This window comes from Bos mutus, chromosome 10 (assembly GCF_027580195.1).
Source record: "Bos mutus isolate GX-2022 chromosome 10, NWIPB_WYAK_1.1, whole genome shotgun sequence".
Taxonomy (NCBI): domain Eukaryota; kingdom Metazoa; phylum Chordata; class Mammalia; order Artiodactyla; family Bovidae; genus Bos; species Bos mutus.
The window spans coordinates 97,342,984-97,364,624 of NC_091626.1; the positions used below are offsets into that span (position 1 = coordinate 97,342,984).

Consider the following 21,641-nt stretch of genomic DNA (forward strand, 5'->3'; position numbering starts at 1 on the left):
CTGTCATGCCTCTTTCCCTCGAGCAGAGAGTCTGAGCAGACTGTCTCTGCCAGGACATGGAGGCCTACTCTTTGGGCTAAGTGGGGCAGCTGTGGTCAGCAGGTGTGCGGTGACTGAGAGTGACCCCTGACTCTCCCCTGCCAGCGAGGGAGAGGGCAGAGGAGAGAGGGCTTGTCTTGACATGTGGCCACACATCAGAGATGCCCGACCCTCACGTTCCTGTCAGCCTTCTAGAGCTCTGTCTGGACCAGCTTTTTCCTTACCACTTTCCTGCAGGGAACAATGGCCTCAAGCCCAAGGACAATGAGTTCACGTCCAAACCCTGGCACTGGCCTATCAACTTTCAGGTAGGGCCCAAAGCGAGAGCTCCTCCCCGGGAACGGAGCTGAGGAGGAGGCTGTGGAGCCTGGCTGACGGTGGGGGGATGCTGGGGTGGTGGGGGCAGGCCTTGCCGGGCGGAGGGTGGCCGGAGACGGGCTCTGGCTCTGCTTGTGCTCGGCTGGACCCAGCCTCCCCAGGGAGCTCATGGAGAAAGTGCCCGCTCCGAGCCTCCTGCCTAGGCTCCCTGTCTGTGAAAAGTGGCTGGTCTTCCTTCCCTGGAGACTCAAGCGGCTGGGCGGGGCTGAGCCCTGTCCCCACTCTGTGTCCTTTGCTCCACAGGGCCTGCGCTTCTCAGGGGCCAATGACACCGACTTCCGAGTGTATCTACTGGGCAACCCGGTGAGTGCCCCGCGTGCTGCGGTGGGGCCCTGAGCGTGCCCGCAGTGTGCTGCTGCCTCCTCTCACCTGCCCGTGCCCGTCTCCCTGCAGGTAGTCTGGTGGCTGAACCTGCTGAGCATCGCCCTCTACGTCCTCTCAGCGAGCGTCTTTGCTGTGGCTGTGCAGAGGGGCGCGCATCTGCCTGTCGAGGTTGAAGGTCGGGTCCCTGGGCTCCCCTGTGCCCACCTAGCAGCCCGAAGGGTGCCCGCACTTGGGGAGTGCTGGCCTGCTGATGGGCCATCCTCTGCCTTTCCCTCCCTTTCTTCCCTTCTCTGTGACTTTTTAGAGCTCAAAGCACCAGATGCCTAGTGCTGTGTTAAACCCTGTGTCCTCCCAGCAGAGTTTATTACCTGTTTATGGATTAGGAAACTGAGGCACAAGGAGGTTAAGAACCTTGTCCCAGTAGGTAACAGAACTGAGGTTCACACCCAGGTGGTCTGCGTTCAGAGCCTTCACTGTTGACCTCCACACTCTGTGCACGACTGCCCATTTTTTCTCTTCTGCTCTCCTGTCCTCTAGTCAGGAGCAAAGCAGCCCCCAGGCCGTGGGCTGCAGCATCCAAGACGTTCACACAGGTCCTCTGCTGCCTCTGCAGCTCCGTGTCTGCAGACATGGTCCCAGGCCACCCCTCCCCAACCCCCGTCCTCTCCTGTGCCCGCACCCCTGCCCCGTCTTGCTGCAGAGATCTGTGTGGCAGCAGAGATGCGGGAGCTGGGGCCGGAGGCCGGGCGGCCTGCTCCTGGGGTTGGGCACCCCTGCTGGGGGTGCCCAAGCCTCCCGGGCCAGGGAGTAAGCAGTTCCTTCTCCTGCCAGCCGCCGTAGGGTTGTTCACCCTGGGGGGTGAGGGACGGAAGGCCCATTCGGGTGACGTGGCTCCTGTGAGTCACATGGCGAGGAAGGGGCAGAGCTGCACGGGGCAGGCTCCATACCCATCCCTGTCGGCTGACCAGGCTGTGCTGCTTGGGGCTCAGGGCTGTCCCAGGTCCTGCTGCAAGGAGGCGGGCAGCTCCTGTTCGGCTGGATGATGCATTACTTCCCCTTCTTCCTGATGGGCCGGGTCCTCTACTTCCACCACTACTTCCCCGCCATGCTCTTCTCCAGCATGCTCACAGGTCAGCGCTGCCCTCTGGGACCTGGGTGATGAGGGTGGGCAGGCCGGACGAGACCACCGTGGAGCGGCGGTGCTGGGGGAGCTCATCTGCCTCCCCAGAAGATGTCCTCCGACGGAGCAGTGAGGGGTTTCCCTTCCTCCCCAGGCCTTCTGTGGGACACCCTCCTGCGGCTCTGTGCCTGGAGCCTGGCCTCCTATCCGCTGGCCAGATGCGTGCACGTGCTGGGCATCCTGAGCCTGCTCCTGGGAACTGCCTACAGGTGAGCGCCCGCTGCACCTGCATGGCCGACCCCCCAACCCCAAGGCCTCAGCCCTGGGTGCGTTTTGGAGCCCCTGTTGAAGCACACTGGTGCTTGGCTCTGTCTCCAAAGGTTCGTTCTGGTTTTGTTGAGCCCAGTTTGGGCCCTGTCAGCCACGGTTTCCAAAGCCCTCCACGTGACCTGAAGGGGCAGCAGGTGGAGAAACATGCACTAACGCCCTGCATTCTCACCTCTAGCCAGCGGCTCCCAGCTCTGCACCTCTCTGGCTCATGTTGGAGAGCACCCCTCTGCAGTTACCTGGTTCCTAGCTGGCGTGGCTGTCAGCGGGGGGCAGGGGGGCAGGTGGTAGAGGGTCGCCAGGGGGTGCAGTGTGGCTCAGAGTAACTGCAGGGAGGATGCTGTTTGGCAGGCCGCCCCCTCCCCCATCTCACAGTCTCACAGATCTGCAGTTGAGCATCACTGGCCTTGAGGGGCCAGGGGCAACATAAAGTCCTGAACTGGGAATAGGAGACTTGTGACCTGAGAGCACATCCACATTTTAACAGAGAGTCTGGGCCACACAGCCAATGACCAGACCCTGGACTGCTCTGTCTCCTGGGCCTCTTGAGAAGAGTCCTTTTCCCTTACTGTCATTAAGTCGCTCTCTTTCAAGGTCCCAGAGTATGGTGTCCCCACGTGGTGAAGTCACACAGGCGTGCTGACACCTCAGGGTGGGTCCCGTAGGTAGAGAAGGTCTGAGGAGCTGAGCGTCAGGGGTCTCAGGGCTCCCCGCCTCCGCCGAGGCCCTAGGGTGCCAACTGCCACCCCCCCCCCGGGTTCTCCCCCACAGTTTCTACCTCTTCCACCCTCTGGCTTACGGGATGGTAGGTCCCCTGGCCCAGGACCCCCGAAGTCCGATGGCCGGGCTCAGGTGGCTGGAATCGTGGGACTTTTGAGGCCACTGCGAGGACTCCAGCCTGAGACCAGGACCTTCGTGGGGACGGCCAGCTGTGGAGCCAGTCCCCGGACCTTCCAGCCGTGGAGGAAGCAGCCCGAAGAGCCTGTGGACTTGCACTGCCTGCCAGCACGCAACCCGCTGGGGAGCACTGCGGCCCTGCTCCTCGCAGAGGCTCCTCCACTGGCTCTGCTCAGCCACAAACAACTTCCCTCTCAGCCCCGTCCCCCGTGAGTGGATGAGTGTGAGCGTGCGTGTGTCCGTGTGCCTGTGCAGTGTAGACCATGGCTGTGGACAGTGGAGCATCATAAACTCTAAAAAATCGTCCAGGGCTACAGTAGTATTTTCTGGTGTTTTTTTCTCACTGGATTGGGTTGTAAGATTCATCAGAAATTCTCAGCTCCAGGAAGGCTGACTGCACTGACCCCGCCTTGGGGAATTACCTCGGGTGGAGCCGCCAGGATCGTCAAGGCTGTGCCGCCCTCCTTCCCGCAAACAAGCAGATCCCTAAGCCAAACACCCCAAGCTGGAGGGCCCGCCTCCTGCCTGCAGTGTGTGCTCAGGGGCCCGGGCCCCAGTGCAAGGCAGCCCCGCTGGCCCTCCTCAGCCCTCGGCTCCTTGCCGTCTGGGAATGCTGGGCGTGTGGTTGGCGAGGGGCACGGCACCCCATCCCTGGTGCTGTGTCCTCAGGGCCTGGGAGCCAGGGGCGACTAGTGGCTGCCCATCCCCTTCCTTCTGCATCCAGCCTGGCTGTGAGGTTGGGACCCATGCTCTCCCACTGGCCCCTCTCCTAGCACCCAGGGTGAACGTGAGGGGTTGGGCTGAGCTCCCGGTGGGGTGTCCGGGGCCAGGTTGCCCGGCCTTTCTGGGCTAGTGCTCCTGTCACTCACTAAGCTTTCCCCATGCCTCCTCCTCTGGTCCCCAGTGCTGATGCCCTCCTTTCTCTCTGTTTCACCCCCCTTCCTCTGGGTCACTGTTTCACCTATCTCCTTTTCCCCAAGGCCCCAGAGCACCTAGGCATGCATCAGAACTTCTCTTTACCACCTTGAAGCCCAAGCAAGCAGCTCGGAGCTGTTCCTTTTACTTCCTCCCCAGATGAAAGAGAGAAGGAAAACCCTCGGGCCAGAACTGAACTAACCCAAGGCCAATCCCTCAGCCCGCCTTCGTCCTCCTGGTGCATGATAAAGTATTTTTTTTTGTCTCAGAGGACTGTAATGCTTCAAGGTTTAATGATGAACCTCTTGCTACTTTCCATCTTTCCTCCTCTGTAGCCCCCACCAGCTCTGCCAAGGTCAGAGCTCTTTCGAGCTTTGCTCGGTGGTTGCCACGGAGACTGGAAATTGGTCCCAAGGACAGGCTGTGCTACCCACTGGGTGGTGGGGAGGGAAGCTTCTGGCCATGCTCAGATGCTCAGACCGACCATCATTAATGTTAATAGAGGAAACGCAGTCACATCCAAAGCAAGGCAGGTTTGTTAATTAGATCTGGGGCCCCCGTGACCTCCCTTTCCCAGGGCTGCAGCCCTTTTGACTTCCCCTAGCAGGAAGCACTGCTGCCGGGTGCTGAGTCTGGGCTGCTTGCTTAATTGCGTTTCTGGAAGGGAGGGAGAGCAGGGATGGAGAACCTCTGCTGTCCCATGCCCCCCAGCCCCCCACTTCTCTCGCTCAGACCAAGTTGCTTTCTTCTGAGCTGGGGGCAGGGGGCAGCCCTCTGGGTGGGCTCTCCTGGAGATGGAATGCGGGAGACCCTGGGCTTGACTGTTTCAAAAAACAGTGGCCCCACGCTGACAACTGGGAGGTGGTGGCTGCTTCTCCCAGTGCCTTACTGCCTAATAGGAACTCGTTGGAAGGGAGGTGCCCTGAAGGAGCCAGAGGGGCAGCCACTCTGGTGAGGGCAAGGAGGGCAAATGCTCAGGTGGCCTCCTGCCCAGCCGCCCTCCTAATCTGGCCACCCCGGGGACAAGAGCTTCCTTGTCTCTTCCACTGCTCTGCGGAGATGGGAGAAGAGCTGTCTGCCCACCCCACCCCTCCTTTGCCCAGGCTGGCGCACGCTTGGCCAACACAGCTCCAAGGACCCAAGTTGTGTTGTTAGAAGATGCTGGAGAAAGGGGCTGTCAGAGCCATGCTCTGCACATGGGCTCCAGCCCCCGGAAGAATGTGACACGTCCCGCAGACGTGCTGGTGGAGGAAGGAGACATTTGCCAGCTCAACCTCCAGCCAACTTCTTAAACCACATTTTACATTAAAAAAAAAATTTTTTTTCCACAGATAATCAGAGGCCATTTACTTTTGTAATAAATAGCTCTTATTTTGAATGCCATGTTGTTCTTGTTGTACTTAATTGAATCTGACTTGCCCTCTGGCTCCCAGAACGAAAAGAATGTTTGGAGTGCAAGAACCGTTCCATTGTGTCTGGAGTCTGAGCCATTCTGACTCCAGCAGAGGCCCTGGGCTGGGCAGGTGAACCCGGCTATAGCAGGAGACACTGAGGCCCTCTCATGAATAAGGTTACTTGAGTAATGTTGGTTGTTACTTGTATTTATTTAAACTTATTCCCAAATAAGCAGGAAGCTGGACCTTATTTTTCCCTCTCTTAACCTCGTCACACAAATATAAGGAGAGAGAGAGAGAGCGTCCACTTTGAGACAGCTGAGCGGCCCAGCACTGCAGCACTGATGTCCATTCTGCTCCCCAGAGGCCCCCGTCTTGGCAGGCGTTTTCTCATCAGGGGTCACGTTAAGGTCCGAAGGAGGTAAGAGCTGATGTGTTTTGGACCGTAGCTGAGGGAGGAGAGGAGTCCAGTGTACTGTGAAACCGAGGGTCTTTGGGGCTCCCTGACCACGCCCCCCTCCTGCTTAGGACCAAGAGGAGCTGGAGGGAAGAGGAGGGAATCCTGCAGCCCCTCGGGGGGTAGAACTGTCGAGGACAAGCAGGCTAGGAAAGGACCAAAACCTTCCTGGCACAGCTCGGTTTACCACCTCCCAACACGTCTGTGACACCCGAGTCCTCATAAAGGCCCAGTGAAGTCACAGCGTCTTTGTTCCCGTTCCACCCAGGAGGGATTCCATTCCTTAGCCGAGGTGCCACGAGCAGTCAACAGTAGAGCCAAGGCTGGGTTTCCCAGGTGGCGATAGTGGTAAAGAGTCCTCCCGCCAGTGCAGCAGATGTGAGAGACCCGGGTTCAATCCCTGGGTTGGGGAGATACCCCTGGAGATGCTAAGTCACCTCAGTCGTGTCCGACTCTGTGCAACCCATAGACGGCAGCCCACCAGGCTCCCCCGTCCCTGAGATTCTCCAGGCAAGAACACTGGAGTGGGTTGCCATTTCCTTCTCCAATGCATGAAAGTGAAAAGTGAAAGTGAAGTCGCTCAGTCGTGTCTGACTCTTACCGACCCCATGGATTGCAGCCTACCAGGCTCCTCCATCCATGGGATTTTCCAGGCAAGAGTACTGGAGTGGGGTGCCATTGCCTTCTCTGTCCCCTGGAGAAGGGAATGGCAAACCCACTGTAGTATCCTTGCCTGGAAAATTCCCACGGACAGAGGAGCCTGGTGGGTTGAAAAGAGACAGACACGACTGAGCACTCAGCAGCAGCAGCAGGGCCTCGGCACTGAGTTGGGCTTTTTCTGCTTCTCCAGCCTGGTGCTGGGACTAGAAGCACCTGCCCAGGACAGCCTGGATCCCCTGGGGAGAAGGCATAGCCTCAGATTAGCATGTTCCTTCGCACCTGCTGCCTAAAGCACCGACAGCTCGTCCAGGGCCCGGTGTTTGCTGGTGCAGCTAGACCAGTGGTCTTCTGGGAGGGAAAAAGCCTTGATCTGTAGCATCTGTCCAGTCTCATGGTGCAGATGCTCCACCATGGCCTCTTCCAGGCCACTAACTTGATTGATGTCACTGAGAAACTGGAAAGACTAACCCAGTTGGCTCTCCCAAGCCATCTAAGAGCCAGCTCCAGCACCCTTTTGACCCAGACCCGGTGACCTTGCCTTGGACGGAACTATGGATGCAGCTCTTGCTCACAGTCCATTAAAGTGACGGAGACAGTGGAGCACAGAGGTTTGGAGGAGGGGCCAGGGTCAGCCTTGAGGTCAAATACTGGCCCCACCACTTACGAGCCAGTTACTTAACCTCGTTGCCTCCATTTCCTCAACAGTAATACAAGGGCAAAATAAACAGGATCTACTTGACAGAGTTACTATGAGAATGAAGAAAGGTAATGACTCAAAGTCCCTTGCATAGTATCGACATGGATCTCAGAACGTGTTAGCTGTTTATCGTTGGTGATAAAGCAGCCTCCGTGACAACACTGGCCCTACAACACTGGCCTCTCCTCAATTAGAACCTCATGCCCAAGTCTGTGGGCAGATGCCGGGAGTGGGGCTTTTGTGACTTTTCCCCAGCCTCTCAAATGTGGAGTCCACCCCTGTGTCTCCTGATTGGAATACACCACCCAGACCGCAAGGCTTAGGCAGGTTCCTGGGCCTTTTCGCTCAGGGGAGCGGAGATAAGAGAGCACTTAGCTCTCTCCTCCTGCCTCCTCCCGGCTCTAAAAAGGCAGAGCGAGTGCTGACTGCACCGCTTACTAGCTAAGGCCATCAGCTCGCTAACCCGTCAGACTCCAGACCCTGCCCAAAGGAGAGAAGAGGCAAGCAGCATCCCGAGAGTAGACTGTTGCCAGGAAGTGCACACTGGATGGAGTGGGAAGCCTTAGATGAGCCAGCAGGCCTGCACGGAGCGCTGGGCATCTGGGCACCGAAAGATAAAGGTCCCCAGAGATACACGTGGCCCTCCCCACTACCTGCCGAGCTGGCTGCAGGGCCATGGGACGCCGACCCGGGAGTCTAATCCCCGAGCACCCAGCTTTCTCCCTTCAGCCCCCAGGCCCTTTGTGCTCTTCCTCGGGGATCTCTTGGACGCCTTAGGACACACGCCAGCTGCCTTGCAGCTTTGCTCCCCTGCTCCAGCCCAGAGACCCCCAAGATGTGAGGAGGGATGGGGAAGAGAGAAATAAGGTGTGCTCCAAAGTCCCGCATCCCTGGAAGAGGGAGAGAAGCGAGATGGTTTTGCGAAGTTTGCCTGGGAGCAAGAAGAGTGCTGCTGAGGCCCTCAGGCCTGATTCAGGGCCAGCAGAAGTTCTAGAAGGCAAGGATTCCATACTTCATGCCTAGCACAGGGTTGGCCAGCAGATGCTCTAGAGGGCAAGGATTCCATACTTCATGCCTAGCAGAGGGTTTAGCATGGAGCCTCAGCCAGTTCATGCCTGAAGGGTACACCCACCTTGTACCCACGGACCAAAGGAGGTGGGCTGAGAGGTTCCTGAAACCCCACTCCACCCCCCTTACCACACCACCGAGGAAACTGGAAAAGAGGCGGGCAGACTGCCGGCGGATAGGCTTGGAGAGGACATAATGAAAGACAAGTGAGGATCTTGTTCTTTAAAACAGGGACCACTAGGCCTGGGCTGGGGCCCATGGCACTTGCAGGCTCGAAAGAGAAAGGTTCAGGTCTATTTAACAGGTGACCAACCTTACACCCTGAATGGCAAATTCAGGAGATTCTGTTTCATGAACTTCAAATTAAAGAAAGAAATAGTGCTTCTATTTAAACGTGTACGAAAGTCTATTTAAAAATCGCTGAATAGTAGAAGGTTCTTGCTGAACCCTCTCAATTGTCCAGGCACTGGAGTGCTCACCATTGCTGCACCTGAGACCCCACCCCTGGCCAAGCAGAGCTGGGGTTAGAACCGGAGCTGACAGATTTCTAAGGATGGAAGCCTCAAGAAAACGCAGGCCTGGCTGGACACGGCGGTGGTCTTTGCCCTGTCCCTAAAGCTGAGCGCCCTGGTGGCCCCCGAGTGTGCCGGGGTGCTTCAGTCAGTAACCAGAGCTAGGGCAGACCCTGCCCAACCCTTCGCGGCCCTCGCCCGGCTCCGCCTTGTCACACAGGCAAGCGCCCTGGCCTTCTTCCACCCCCACCTCGGGGCTGCAGGAAGGAGACCTGATGCCAGGGGTCGGATGCGAAGGAGACCTGGTGCCAGGGGCCGGATGCCTCCAGGGAGCGTTTGCGTGGGGTAGCGGAGAGGCCAGCAGCTCCAGCTCCCTGCCCTAACTGCTGCTGCTGCTGCTAAGTCGCTTCAGTCGTGTCCGACTCTGTGCGACCCCATAGACGGCAGCCCATCCGGCTCCTCTGTCCACGGGATTCTCTAGGCAAGAATACTGGAGTGGGTTGCCATTTCCTTCTCCTTGCCCTAACTAGTAAGTGGTAAAATTGTCACCGGATGAGAAACCGAGCTCCCCAGAGGCTCGGCGATTCCCGTGAAGCTCTGAAGCCCTGTCCTTTCCCAAGCCGCCAAGTCCGCGGCCAGAGTCGGTCGCCCGGAGATGCGCGTCTATCCGGACGGAGAGGGGCGGGGGCCGCGGCGGCTTTAAAGAGCCCCAGGCGGGCGGCGCGGGGCGGGGCGCAAGGCATAGCGGCCGGGAGCGGGGGTACCTGGAAGCGCCTGGCCGGCTGGGGCGCCTCCACCTGGGCGGGGAAGGAACGGTGGCTGGACCATCCGCGCCCCACCCCACACACTCCCCGCCACGCCCCGCGCCCCCGGCGCCCCGGCCGAGGCGCGGGGACCGTAGGAGGCGCCGAGTGGCCGAGGCGCCGACTGGCCGCGTCGCCGCGGAGATGGCGCGGCACGTGCGGTGACGGTGCCTGCGCCCCGAGGGTCCCAGCCCTGCGCCCCGCATCCCCGGGGCGAGCATGGAGCTCCCGGAGCCCGAGCTGATACGGCAGAGCTGGCGAGAGGTGAGCCGCAGCCCGCTGGAGCATGGCACCGTCCTGTTCGCCAGGTGAGGGCGGCCCGAGCGTCCCCGGGGGTGCGGGGAGCGGGGTGCCTCTCCAGGAATGAGTCGGAGGCGGCCGAGCCGGCGCCGGAGGAGCGGGGCGCGGCGACTAGTGGCGCAGCCCCTGCGGCTCTTCCCGCGGCGGCCGCGGCGCGTCTTGGCGAGCGCGCACACCCCGCTCCCAGCGGAGCTCTCTGGGCGCCGGCCAGGGTCCTCTCCCGCCGCCCATCTCCCTATACTCTGGGCCCCGCGCTGCGGCCCCTCCCCGGCCGTGTGCCTCCTGAGTGTTCTTTCCCTGGGAGATGACTGCAGGGGTGCCCACCGCTGTCCCTACGGAGAGAAACCCAGGTGTCCCAAGGGCCTGCGTGGGAAGACTGTACTGGGCGCCTGGCCCGCCCGGCACGGGGTCTGGGCCCCGGAAATGTGCACTTCCAGTAATCAACTTCAGGATAAAGCTTTCCGAGGAAATGCCAGGCTAGGACCTGAGACCCTCCAGGGAAGGGAGGACAGATGCTCAATTCTCACCACCCCAGAGGGGTGAGGGAGTGTGCAGACCCCAGAGGGGAGGGGAGGCTGCCTTTAACCTCAGCTTGAGGGTGTCTAGGTAGCCCCTCTGCCCTCACCAAGAAGACATGCCCCCTCACCATGGTTTTTCAAGAGCCTTGGCTCCTTTAAGTCAGCCCAGAACTTCTGAAGAGGTTTTTGTAAAGCCTCCCCCTTGCAAACAAAAAGGGACTAAATTCACAGTCTCCCTCCCAGATATGGAGGAGAGCCTATACTTGGGCCTCCAGCTTTCCCCAAACCCGCTCTTTTCTCAGGCCCCCTCTGGCCATGCTGCTCCCAAGCTGTGTGGCTTGAGACAAATGATCAGCCTCTCTGGGCTTCTGTTTCCTCCTCTATAATATTGGGTAACAGTTACACCCACTGTTTAGGATTGTGAGGGGATACCTGAGTAAACCACGTGCAAGGTACTCAATGCTCAGAAAGTGTTAGGGCTTCTGAATACTAATTATTATCGTTGCTGGGCCAAGCGCCTTTGGACAGGATGGGACTGGGGGGTTCTGATCCAAGAATGGGAGGGAGGGGAGGAGAAGGAGACAGACGGCGGGAGGGGGAGTCCCCACCAAGGACTCCGGGCTTCCTGTTTCAGGACCCCTGCCTGTCCCAGCCCACACCCCTCCACGGTTTATGGGAGGGGCTTCCCTATGAGGCCTGGGGAACATGTGTTTTCCATGATGCGGAAGAGGTAAGAGGGGCCAGCGGCAAAGCTGGCCAAGCGATGCGTGCCAGGCTGAGGGTGAGCTGGAGTTTACACCCCAGGCTCTGCGCACCTTCCCCTGCTGCAGGGCAGCCAGGGCCCATGGAGCCTGGAGGGGCGACCCCCCCAGGGCTGACACCGCGCCTCCCCGCGCAGGCTGTTTGACCTGGAGCCAGACCTGCTGCCCCTCTTCCAGTACAACTGCCGCCAGTTCTCCAGCCCAGAGGACTGCCTGTCTTCCCCCGAGTTCCTGGACCACATCAGGAAGGTGAGGGGAGGTAGAGGGCCTTCCTGGGGGAGAACAGGAGAGAGAGAACCGGGGATGGGAGAATTCCTTTGGCATCCTGACCCAGCCCTGGGCTGTGCCCCTTCTCCTGCTCCCTCCTGTTGAAGGCATCTGCCGCTTTCCCTCTGTGCTGAACTGGGCAGAGTTGGGGCACCCAGTCAGCCAGCTGCTCCCAGCTCAGCCCTTTGCCCTCGGACTCGTCCCTTGGCTCCTGTAGGTGGTGTTGGTGCTGATCCATCAGGGACCATCTCCCTGTAAAAACCAAGCTGGGGTTTTCTTAGAGGCTGGTGGCTCTTACAGGGCCTCAGCGTTCCCCTGTCCCAGGAGGATAATACTGTCCAATAGGTGTGTCTAGGGCTTTGAGCCCCTCAGCAGAAGCCAGCTTCCTTCATGGCCTAACATTAGTAGTCTGGCTACCATATGCTGAACGCCTGCTGTAGGCAGACACAGGCTGCCTTTTGTCTCTGATCCCAGATAAACAAGGGTCTTCTCTTCCTTCTGGTTGGGACCCCCAGGTTTGGGACTGGTTATGAGCAGGGGCAAGGAGTTGCTCTGATCTCCGTTTCACCGCGACCTTGACTTTGGCAGGTGATGCTGGTGATCGATGCTGCGGTGACCAATGTGGAGGACCTGTCCTCCCTGGAGGAGTACCTGGCCGGCCTGGGCCGGAAGCACCAGGCAGTGGGCGTGAAGCTCAGCTCCTTCTCGGTGGGTAAAGGGGCCCTTTCTCTCTCCAAAGCTCCTGGCCTGAGGCCACCACTCTCTCCCAGGCCCCTCCTGTCCACCTGTTCATCTCTCCCTCTCCTAAACCTTCAGGTGACTGCATTGTTAGGTACTTGCTGTGTGACCCTGGCACTGCCTTGACCTCTCTGAGCCTCCAATTTTTCTTCTCTGGTGTGGTTTCTCTTAGAACCCATAGAAAGTGAAGGAGCCTCTGGGATTGCTGCTCAGTTTTATATCGGCATGCATAAAACCATCCCAGAACCAAACTGGCTTAAAACAATGACTTCTGATTTCCCTGGGCTCAGTTGAGCGGTTCTTCCGTCCCACGTGCTGTGGCTGGAGTCACGTGTGCACTGCATTCAGTTGGGAGCTCAGCTGGGGCTGCAGTGTCCAAGATGGCCTGTCATCCTTTGGGATCTCTCTCCCTGTGGCCCCTGATCGTTCGGTAGTGGAGCTGAGCTTCATTCCAGAGTAGCTGCTGAGCTCCAGGAGGGAGTATTCTAAGAGGACAAGCCAGCCTCTGCTTGTATCACTCACTAATGCCCCACTGGCCAAAGCCAGTCACATGGATGAGCCCCGTGTCAAGGGCGTGAACCCTTGAGGGCCCCCTCACAGGGGACCACTCACCTGATGGCCCACCGCACGGTCCAATCACCTTGTCAGATGTAAGCACCTTGAGGAAGGGACTGAGTTTGTCTTGTCGTTCTCTCCATCCCCAGCACTAGTACAGCATCTGGCCTTTAGTGTGTATTCAGGAAATATTTGTGGAATAAATACACTGTATTTTATAATTAATAATTAAAAAATGAGAGCCATTATTATTGCTGAAGACTTACTGGGTATAGATGCTGTGCCAAGAGCTTTTAGTAGATGATCTCTTAATCATTCCAACAATCTGATGAGTTGAAAGTTTCACTCATGAAGCAACTGAGGCTCAGAGAGGTTACCTAACTTGCTCAAGGTCACACAGCTCTCAAGCACTGGAGTCAGAAAGTGAACTCAGGATGGCAGAGCCTGTGCTCTTAACCTCATGACTGCTGTCTTGCAGAGAAGGAAACAGGAGGGACAGTGACTTTGCTTGGTGTGAGCTGGAAGTGCCAGGCAACCCCTCACCCCCGACTCATGGGGTAGTCGTGAGGCTGGGAGTGGAGCGAAATGCTTCGTTCGCTTTAAAGCCTCACCTTTAAGTGGCACCCAGGGACTGGGGGGCAGAATCCTGCTCAGGAAGCATGGACCCCGTGCAGGAGAGCCAAAAAGCCCAGGAGTCCTTTCCAGCCCCCAGCCTGTTTTCTCAACTGTGGAATGGGGGCATGCCTCCCTGCACCTAGAAATGACAAGTGTCCCCCTTGCCTCTGCAGACGGTGGGTGAATCCCTGCTCTACATGCTGGAGAAGTGCCTGGGCCCTGCCTTCACACCCGCCACTCGGGCTGCCTGGAGCCAGCTCTACGGGGCCGTGGTGCAGGCCATGAGTCGGGGCTGGGGTGGCGAGTAAGAGGCGGCGCTGCCCAGCGGTTTCCACCTGGTGGACGCCCCCGCCTGTCTGTGTCTGTCTGTTGGTCTGTGTCCATTGTAGCCCAGGCTCCCCTAGGCCTCCCTGCCTTGTGGTCCTTGTCCCCTTGGCTGTGCCAGGGAGGTGATGGAGCAGGGCTGGGCCTCAGTCCTGCTCACCCCCAGTCGCAGGTGGGGTGGCTTTTCCTTTCCGATTTCCTCGAGTTTCCCCTAGCTTCCTCTCTGCCAGCCCAGCCTTCCCCTCTGGCCCCCCCACCCTCCTCCAGGAGGAGGAGCAGTGTTTTGGCGGCAGAGGTGGCATGGGGCCCAGGGAGGGGGGGAGGCACGGGGCTTTGAGGGGTGGGCGCTCCCATCCTCCTACCTGCCCGGGTGAGCCTGGGCTGAGGCAGGCAGTGGGCTGGCTGAGCTTCGAGCACGTTTCCAGCTCTCCTGCCCTCAGCACGTTTCTCTCCCAGCAGTGTGTTTGCTTTGCACAAGGAGAGAGGCGCGGGACAGCTCTGGCCTTCGTGGCAGAATCCCAGGCAGCCGGAGCAGGTGGCCGGGAGACCAGCTGGCTCTGTGACAGGGCCCCTCTAGGTCTCAGTGGGGAGCAACCTCTCAGATGACCCCCGATAAAGTAGTTTTTCTTTTCTCGTGTCAGGTGGGAACTCCCCTGTATCTCTGTAGGAAGCAGCTATCCAGCCAGGGTGGGTGGGCTAGGGAAGGGCCAGGAAGCTGGGGTCTTCCTTCTCGAGAGACCTGAGTCTGTTCCCCAGCCCTGACTCCTGCAGAGCCTGAGGCTTATCCCCCGCCCACCCCCACCCCTTTCTGCCTCTGCCCACACCGACAGCAGGTCCAGGGCTCCTATATTTAATACCTGCTGTGTGCCTGTACCTGGGCTTCCCAGGTGGCGCTAGTGGTAAAGAGCCTACCTGCCAGTGCAGGAGATGTAAGAGATGCAGGTTCGATCCCTGGGTCGGGAAGATCCCCTGGAGGAGGGCGTGGCAACCCACTCCAGTATTCTTGCCTGGAGAATCCCCATGGACAGAGGAGCCTGGTGGGTTATGGTCCATCGGATCTCAAAGAGTCGGACACGACTGAAGCGACAGCATGCACACACGTGTGCCTGTACTTAGCAGGGTTGATGGACAACAGCAGGAGAGTCCCCCTTCCCACGCTCTGAACCGTCTCCACTTTTATCTTTTGCTGCGTGCCGTGGTTATATAAACTCACGAGAAATAAACCTGTTCTGTGTGCCTCTCTGACCCTCTGGGACTGGTCTTTTCTTTGGCGTTGGCTTGTGTCCAGATGAAGCTGCAGGGTGGTGGATGGAAGGTAATGTGGGAGGTCGGGGTCAGGAGGATCAAGGCCAGAGTGGGTGGAAAAGAAGGGAGGTGTGTGGGGAAACCAGTGGCTGAGATGGAGCAAGGGGTCTGTGGTGGAAACTGGCCGGCAGGGCACACAGCCTGACTACATTTCCCAGTGTCCCTTGCATTTAGGTGAGCTATGCTACTGAGTTCAGGCCAATGGAATGTGTGGACATGCGTACCACTTCCAGACCTGGTCCCCCCAAACTCCTGCCTGCTCCTCTGTGCTCTGTCATCCTCCAGTCATCTTGATGCAGATCTCAGTGACCTTGAGGGCCATGCCTTGAACATGGCAGACTCACAAGGTGGAAGGAGCCTGAGTCCTGGATCACTGCTTGCAGGACAGCACCCCCTAATTAGAAGTGCCTTGCAGCATCCAAGCGCTTCCCCTGAATGTAGTGCAGGGGCTCGTTCATTTTAATTTTCTAGGAAAGAGACAAACTTGTGTTTGTGCCATTACACATTTGGGGGTTGGTTTATTTCAACACATACCCCTACGTCTGGAGTCTGAAGCAGTTCACTGGCCGGGGGTCTGGGAGGCCACGCGCTGGTGGACAGGGTGAGGCCACGAATTGAATGGGCTAGGTGTCAGGACAGCAGCGCACAGCAACAAATCTTGCAGGGTTTCAGAAGAAAGCTTCTAGAACCTCTTTGGAGAGGTAGGTGCCAATCCCAGAGTGGACTTTTTAGGGAGACTAAATGTGTTAAGCTAGGGTATACATATTGGAGTTGAAGACCAGCTGTGAGTGTAAGTAAGTGTGTGTGTGTGTGTCAGGAGGAACAGGCAGGCAACCGTAGAGAGACAGCCAGGTAAATGGGGAGTGAGTGACTTTAAGAGTGGCCTTCATCCAAGCAGGCTTGGGGTTACCCCCTGACTGCTCCTCACTTACTCCTGGCCTCCTATGTGTGGGGCCCTGGAGCTGGGCTGTGAGTAGCTGGAGGGGCTGCACCCGGGCCAGCTGTCCTCACCCTGAGGTCTGATTTTCTCAGCCCAAGACCAATGCCACCAGTGTTAGCAGAGCCTCCCTAGCTGCAGCCAAGGCCTCACTTTTGTTAAGCTCTGGAGGCCAGGCCTGCCCGGCTCTGTGACTGCAGACCTTGGGTCTGGAGCACGTTAGGAATGCTTTTCCCCACTGGAGCATCAAAGGGATTTTTCTCTTGATCCCCATAGGCTCCCATGCGGGGGGGGCCCACTCTGCTGTGTGACCAAAGAGTGGCTCAGACTCAGGTGGCCACGCCGAGCCTCAGGCTCCTGAAGCCTTGACACCCACACCGGAGACGGGGTGACCTGGCTCCGGACGGGCCACACCCCCTCCTCCAATGTGTCTGGAGCCATCCTAAGCATGGGTGCTTTTGCCTTTCCTGAAGGTCTTTCTTGCACTTGTGCGTGTCTCCAAAAGAGTTGTCCTTCCTTGTCTTTCTCATGTCCTCATTCCCGTGAGAGGATGGGAACCCATTTCTGCCAGGCTTTCTCTCCCCCGCCCCCAGCTCACCATCAAGGTTACCAGTAGCCTCCATCCTGCCCAACTCAGGGGTTGCGTCCCAGGCTTCATTTTGCTCTTCTGCTCAGCAGCGCTTGGACGAGTTGAGCACTTTGGTGAGCACTTTTTTCTTTATTTTTAAACTTTTTATAGTGGAGACGTGTTAACATACACAGAAATCAGAGCCTGATGGATCTCCAGGCACCCTTCACCCCTGCATCTGCACTGAGCAACTCAAGACCTCTTCCTGACTTCTAATTTTGCTGGACAGTTTCAAAGCTAATCCCAGATTTCGTGTTCTTCCACCCATAAGGTCTTCCATATGCTTTTCTAGCCAATTTTTTTTAAAACCTCTTAACCCACGCCATCAATGTACCCACCAGGATAAACAGTTATCTCAACATCGCCAAATGCACAGTCCATATTTGAATTTCCCTGGTATCTCAGAGATGTCTTTCTGCAGCTGGTTCATTCAATTCAAGATGTAATCAAGGGTCACACACTGGTTGCGCCTCTTAAACGTCTCGTTTTCTTCCAGCCTCTTGCTCTCTGCCCTGTGCCATTGATTTGTGGGTGAAACCTGGTCATTTGTTCCATGGCTTGTCCAGCATTTGACCTGGCTGGTGCCTCTTGGTGGCATCTCTGAGCTCGCCGGTCTCTGCCCATATTTACTGTCAAGTGTGGTTTCAGGTGACCCCACGCCCTCCCCTCTGAGTCCCTTTCTTCCCTGACTTCCAGGACGCCAGGCTCTCCTGGTTTCCCCCCTTCCTCTCTGCAGCTCCTTCTCAGTCTCCCTTGCAGACTCTCCTCCCCATCTCCCTCCGACCGCCTCCGCACCTCTGCCTGCACCCCTGGAGGTCGCAGCCAGTCCCACGCTTTCCACACCATCCAGATGCTGAGGGCACCAGAGTTCACCCCTCCAGCCTAATTCGCCTCTACTCCAGACTCTGTCTCCAGCCACCCGCCCAACATTCGCATCGGGCACCATCTCAAAGGTAACCCAACCCAGGTGGAGCTCTGGGTCTTCTTCCCAGACATGCTCCTTTCCAGCTTTCTCCACCAGTGTAGTGAACCAGTTTACTTGCTTGTTTGGGCTGAAGAACTGGGAGTCATTCTACCTCCTTGCTCAAACCTCACGCTGAATCTATCCAGGAATCCGGAATCCCTGTACCAAATCTCACTCCCTCTCTCCTCTTTTGCTTACCCTCTCCTTGTCTGAGCTACCGTGTGGTTGCTCCAGGCTGCCCTCATCACAGCCCCCAAGGGGGCTTTCTGCTTCCGTCTTGTCCCCTCCCTGCGGCTTGTAAGGGGGTGTCTCTTCCCTGCTATGAATCCTCCAGTGGCCTGGCCCATGGAGCCCCGTAGCCCCCTCAGACCCCACCCCACCCCTCTGCCCCTCGCTGACTCTGCTCCAGCCACTGCGGCCTCCTCTCTGGTCCTTGGCCCCTTCATGCACTTGTTTTCCCGCCCCCTTCACGCCCCCTCCACTGGCTCACATGTCTGGTTCCCCCGGAGCTTCCCCCAAGTCCTCCCCATCTCCAGACACTCTCCCATCCTGCTTTGTTTTTTTCTTCATAGCGCCTGTCCCGACATCCCACTACGTAAATGTGTTAATTGCACTTACATTCCATTGCAATCGACACGGGAAGGCTGTCAGGAAAGGCACTTTGGGCTCTGTGTTTGGAGGGGAGGGGAGGGGCGCTTCAAATCATGGCTGAAGGTGCTGAGCTAGGCAGAAGTGACCCCCGAGGCTGGTCTGTGTCTCTCTCCGACCCAACAGTAGTACTTATTGCCAAGGAAGGTGATTACAACAGAAGTTGTACCTGCGCTAGGCGTTAATCACTGTAAGCCCAACGGCAAATGCTTCCTTGGGCCTAACCTTTGGTTATCTGCCAGGCACCTGCTATTTCAGCTCTTTGGAGGCAGAGTGAAGGGATGAGAGGTTATCCAGCCTGTGCATTTGTAACTAGGTACAGGCTACCGGGGGCTTTGCCGGTGGCTTCCCTGGTGGCTCAGACGGTAAAGCGTCTGTCTACAATGCGGGAGACCCGGGTTCAATCCCTGGGTCGGGAAGATCCCCTGGAGAAGGAAATGGTAATCCACTCCAGTACTATTGCCTGGAAAATCCCATGGACAGAGGAGCCTGGTAGGCTACAGTCCATGGGGTCCCAAAGATTTGGACACGACTGAGCGACTTCACTCACTCACGGGCTACAGGGGGCTTTGCCGGTGGCTCAGCATCAAGAATCCTCCTGTCAATGCAGGAGACTTGGGTTCCATCCCTGGGTCGGGAAGATCCCCTGGAGAAGGAAATGGCAACCTGCTCCAGTATTCTTGCCTGGAGAATCCCCTGGACAGGGGAGCCTACAGTCCATGGGGTCGCAAAAGAAGTCGGACATGACTGAGCAACTAAATGACAACCCCTTCCCGGAGGGGAAGGCAGTGTGAGGTGCTGGGACCAGCTGCCCTGGTTCCGGGAGGCTGGGATGGTTTCCTGATGGCTTCAGGAGAGCCTTGCCCACTCAACCCTCCTGCACCCCAGAGTCACTGGGGGGATTGTGTGAAACAGAGGTGATCGGGCCCCACCTCATAAATTCTGGCTTGTTCAGTGAGGCGGCCTGGACGTTGGGATTGTTTACAATCTCCAAGGAGACTTCCACCGGCAGCTGGAATAGAGACCCAGTACTTGAGGCTTGAGAGAGGCTGGGCTGCTGGTTGTCAAGGCCACGGTATCTCAGATGTTCAGAAAACAGCCTCTGTTGAAAAAAAAACCTGCGTGCTGTCTTCCCAGAAGCCGGACTCCACCACGCTTCCCCAGGGCCTTTACAGAGCGAGCTTTGCTGGCAGAGTCGGCCAGCACAGAGTTCCCTGACGGCTTTGGGAAGGTGGCCGGGAGCCGCCAGAAGCTTGGCCTCCACAGGCAGAGCCTCTGGGAGCCCAGGGCCCTTCTGCTTCCTCCCAAGCCCTGCAGACCCCAGCCCGGCACTCAGGGTGGTGCTCCAACACCCTCCAACAAGAGGGTGCTGGCATCCTGGACTGCCCTGGCACCAGGCCTCCCTCCTGGCCATCTGCCCAGTTCCCCTCCCCAACAGCCCCCACCCCTGTTTCCAGGCCGTGGAACCCAGCCCCTCTCGTCCGGCCAGGGTGGTCTTCCTGCTCTCCTCTCCACTGAAGTGTCTCTGTGGATTTCATCTGACTCCACTCGGAAACTAATAGTGTTGAGGGGACAGGGGTCCGGGGCGTGGGGCCTGGACCCCTGGCCAGGCTCACACCACGGGCAGCTTTGAGCCCACACCCATGAGTGGACCATGAAAGCTTGGGGAGAAGGTCCGGCAAGGGTGCTCCCGAGCACCCCTTGGAAATCGAGCCCTGAGAGTGCCCTCTGCCCTCACAGGGGGCAGTGACAGAGGAAGCCCCCCTCCACACCCCATTCCCTCTATCCCTGCAGCTGAATCTGCTCCATTCAATAATGGACTGAGCGATTGACTTCCCGTCCTCCTGCTTTCAGGGTGAGGTGACCAGTGCAGGGACATCGCGCTGCCTAGAAAAAGGCCCAGAATCCTGGTCTCCTAGGCGAGGACATGTCATTGTCCCCCAGGGTAGGGAAGTTTTCCTCCTTGTCATGGGCACGACAGCTGACATAACTACCCTTTGCTAGAGGGTTTTCTTGTTCCGTTCAGGCCTGACGCGGCAGCCCAAGTGCCCAACCTCTCCCTAACCTCTCCCTGCCCCTGTGTCGCTGGCCGAGGCTGGTACAGACCTGAGCCTCGCCTGCTGCCTCTGCCGGGGGCCTCCATGGGTCAAGTCCAGCTGCTCATCGGGCCAAGAGCCAGCTCTCAGGGAGCAGCACTCAGCCTGGAGCTTGTGCTGCCCAGGGGAGGCTGCCTGATGGCTTCTTAGGTAGCTCAGGGACCAGAAAGTTCTCATCTACTTCCCAGGTGGTACAGTGGCGAAGAATCCACCTGCCAATGCAGGAAACACAAGAGACATGGGTTCGACCCCTGGGTCAGGAGTAGGAAATGACAACCCACTCCAGTGTTCTTGCCTGAAAAATTCCACGGACAGAGGAGCCCGGCAGGTTACGGTCGTGGGGTCGCAGAGAGTCAGATACAACTGAGCACACACCTTTAGCAGACGGGTCAGGGGACTTTCAGAGCACCCGCAGTGGACTTCTGGTCTCCCCAGGAGACCAGGCAGCGCTTGCCAGGCCTCCTTCCCCTTTGAGGCCAGGGGCCAGGGAAGGCCTCAGGGCTCAAGGGATTCCCAGGGAGACAGCTTTTGGTCTCAGGCGCCAAAGCCACAGCGCAAGACGTGTGCTCCAGCCTGGCCACCTCCGGGAGCTCTGGCTCCTTCCAGATGGATGGGAGGCCCTGCTGGGTGGGTTCAGACGCAGAGGCACAGGCCAGCTGAGGTTGGGAGGACTTGTTTATTCAAGGCACAGTCATAGCATTAATAACAAGAAGGTTCGGCGTTCTGGCACATTCCTTAAGTGGTGGTGGCCAAGGGAAGTCCACACGCCCCACTGGGGTCCCCAGAGGATGCAATGCTGCTAATAGGCACTTCGCTTCCAGAAGCATCTGAGGAAGAGGCAGGCAGGTGTGGAGCTGCCCTAGGCCCAGGGAGGGGCGCTTCTCGAAGACTCTAGGCAATCCCCGGTTTGGGAGGCAGCTCCCTCTAGAGAGGAGCAGGTCTGAGGCTCTGGGGGTTGGGGGAGGCCGTGGGAGACAGATGGGGCAGGGGGCGGATGGGGAAGGGGGCCGTGGATGGGGTGGATGGTGGTAGGCGGAGGCCAGTGGGTGAGACCCGCGTGGGCCGAGGGTGCAGGTTGGAAGGGAAATGCCCGAGGAGGGCCTGGCTGTGCCGTGGCAGGCCCCAGGCTCACCCACGCAGCCAGCAGTGGCCGCGCGAGGTGGAGCGGCTGTGGCCGGGGCCCCGCTTGATTGCCCTGGGTCTCCAGGAAGAACAGAGACGCCAGGGGACTCCAACACTCCCAATACCCTCCCCATCTTCTTTCAGAACCAGGCAACCTTTGACCCAGGTTCAGAGCCGGCAGCTCCAGCCCTGTCGCCGTGTTATCTGCTGGGACCCTTCCCGTACGCAGCTTCCGCAGACTTAGGGGGACGAGGCAAGAGCAGCCACCGCAG

The 21,641-nt window shown here is 58.3% G+C and overlaps 2 protein-coding genes across 4 annotated transcripts in view; both read left to right on the forward strand.

Annotated features, from left to right (window-relative positions):
- POMT2 (protein O-mannosyltransferase 2) overlaps positions 1 to 3,396 on the forward strand; it is a 44,942-nt gene extending 41,546 nt beyond the window's left edge. For 2 of the 3 annotated variants that reach the window (XM_070378450.1, XM_070378452.1), the window contains 6 exons: positions 276 to 347; positions 661 to 720; positions 811 to 916; positions 1,710 to 1,871; positions 2,016 to 2,130; positions 2,960 to 3,396. In XM_070378450.1, the coding sequence (XP_070234551.1) occupies positions 276 to 347; positions 661 to 720; positions 811 to 916; positions 1,710 to 1,871; positions 2,016 to 2,130; positions 2,960 to 3,065 (621 nt within the window). In that variant the 3' untranslated portion in view covers positions 3,066 to 3,396. The remainder of the gene's footprint in view (positions 1 to 275; positions 348 to 660; positions 721 to 810; positions 917 to 1,709; positions 1,872 to 2,015; positions 2,131 to 2,959) is intronic. The other variant, XM_070378451.1, reaches the window with a different exon arrangement.
- A 6,136-nt stretch (positions 3,397 to 9,532) lies between these two features.
- Positions 9,533 to 14,904, forward strand: NGB (neuroglobin). The gene is made up of 4 exons (XM_070378551.1): positions 9,533 to 9,899; positions 11,308 to 11,419; positions 12,026 to 12,145; positions 13,519 to 14,904. Exons 1-4 carry the CDS (start codon positions 9,811 to 9,813, stop codon positions 13,651 to 13,653), a joined length of 456 nt encoding a protein of 151 aa, XP_070234652.1. The 5' UTR covers positions 9,533 to 9,810; the 3' UTR covers positions 13,654 to 14,904.
- Positions 14,905 to 21,641: the final 6,737 nt, after the last annotated feature.

Bases quoted from the DNA above. Each gene is read 5' to 3' on its own strand.
- NGB (XM_070378551.1), top strand. From the start codon at position 9,811: ATGGAGCTCCCGGAGCCCGAGCTGATACGGCAGAGCTGGCGAGAGGTG. The intron at 9,900-11,307 runs GTGAGGGCGGCC...CTCCCCGCGCAG, and splicing joins GGCACCGTCCTGTTCGCCAG to GCTGTTTGACCTGGAGCCAG. The intron at 11,420-12,025 runs GTGAGGGGAGGT...TGACTTTGGCAG, and splicing joins TCCTGGACCACATCAGGAAG to GTGATGCTGGTGATCGATGC.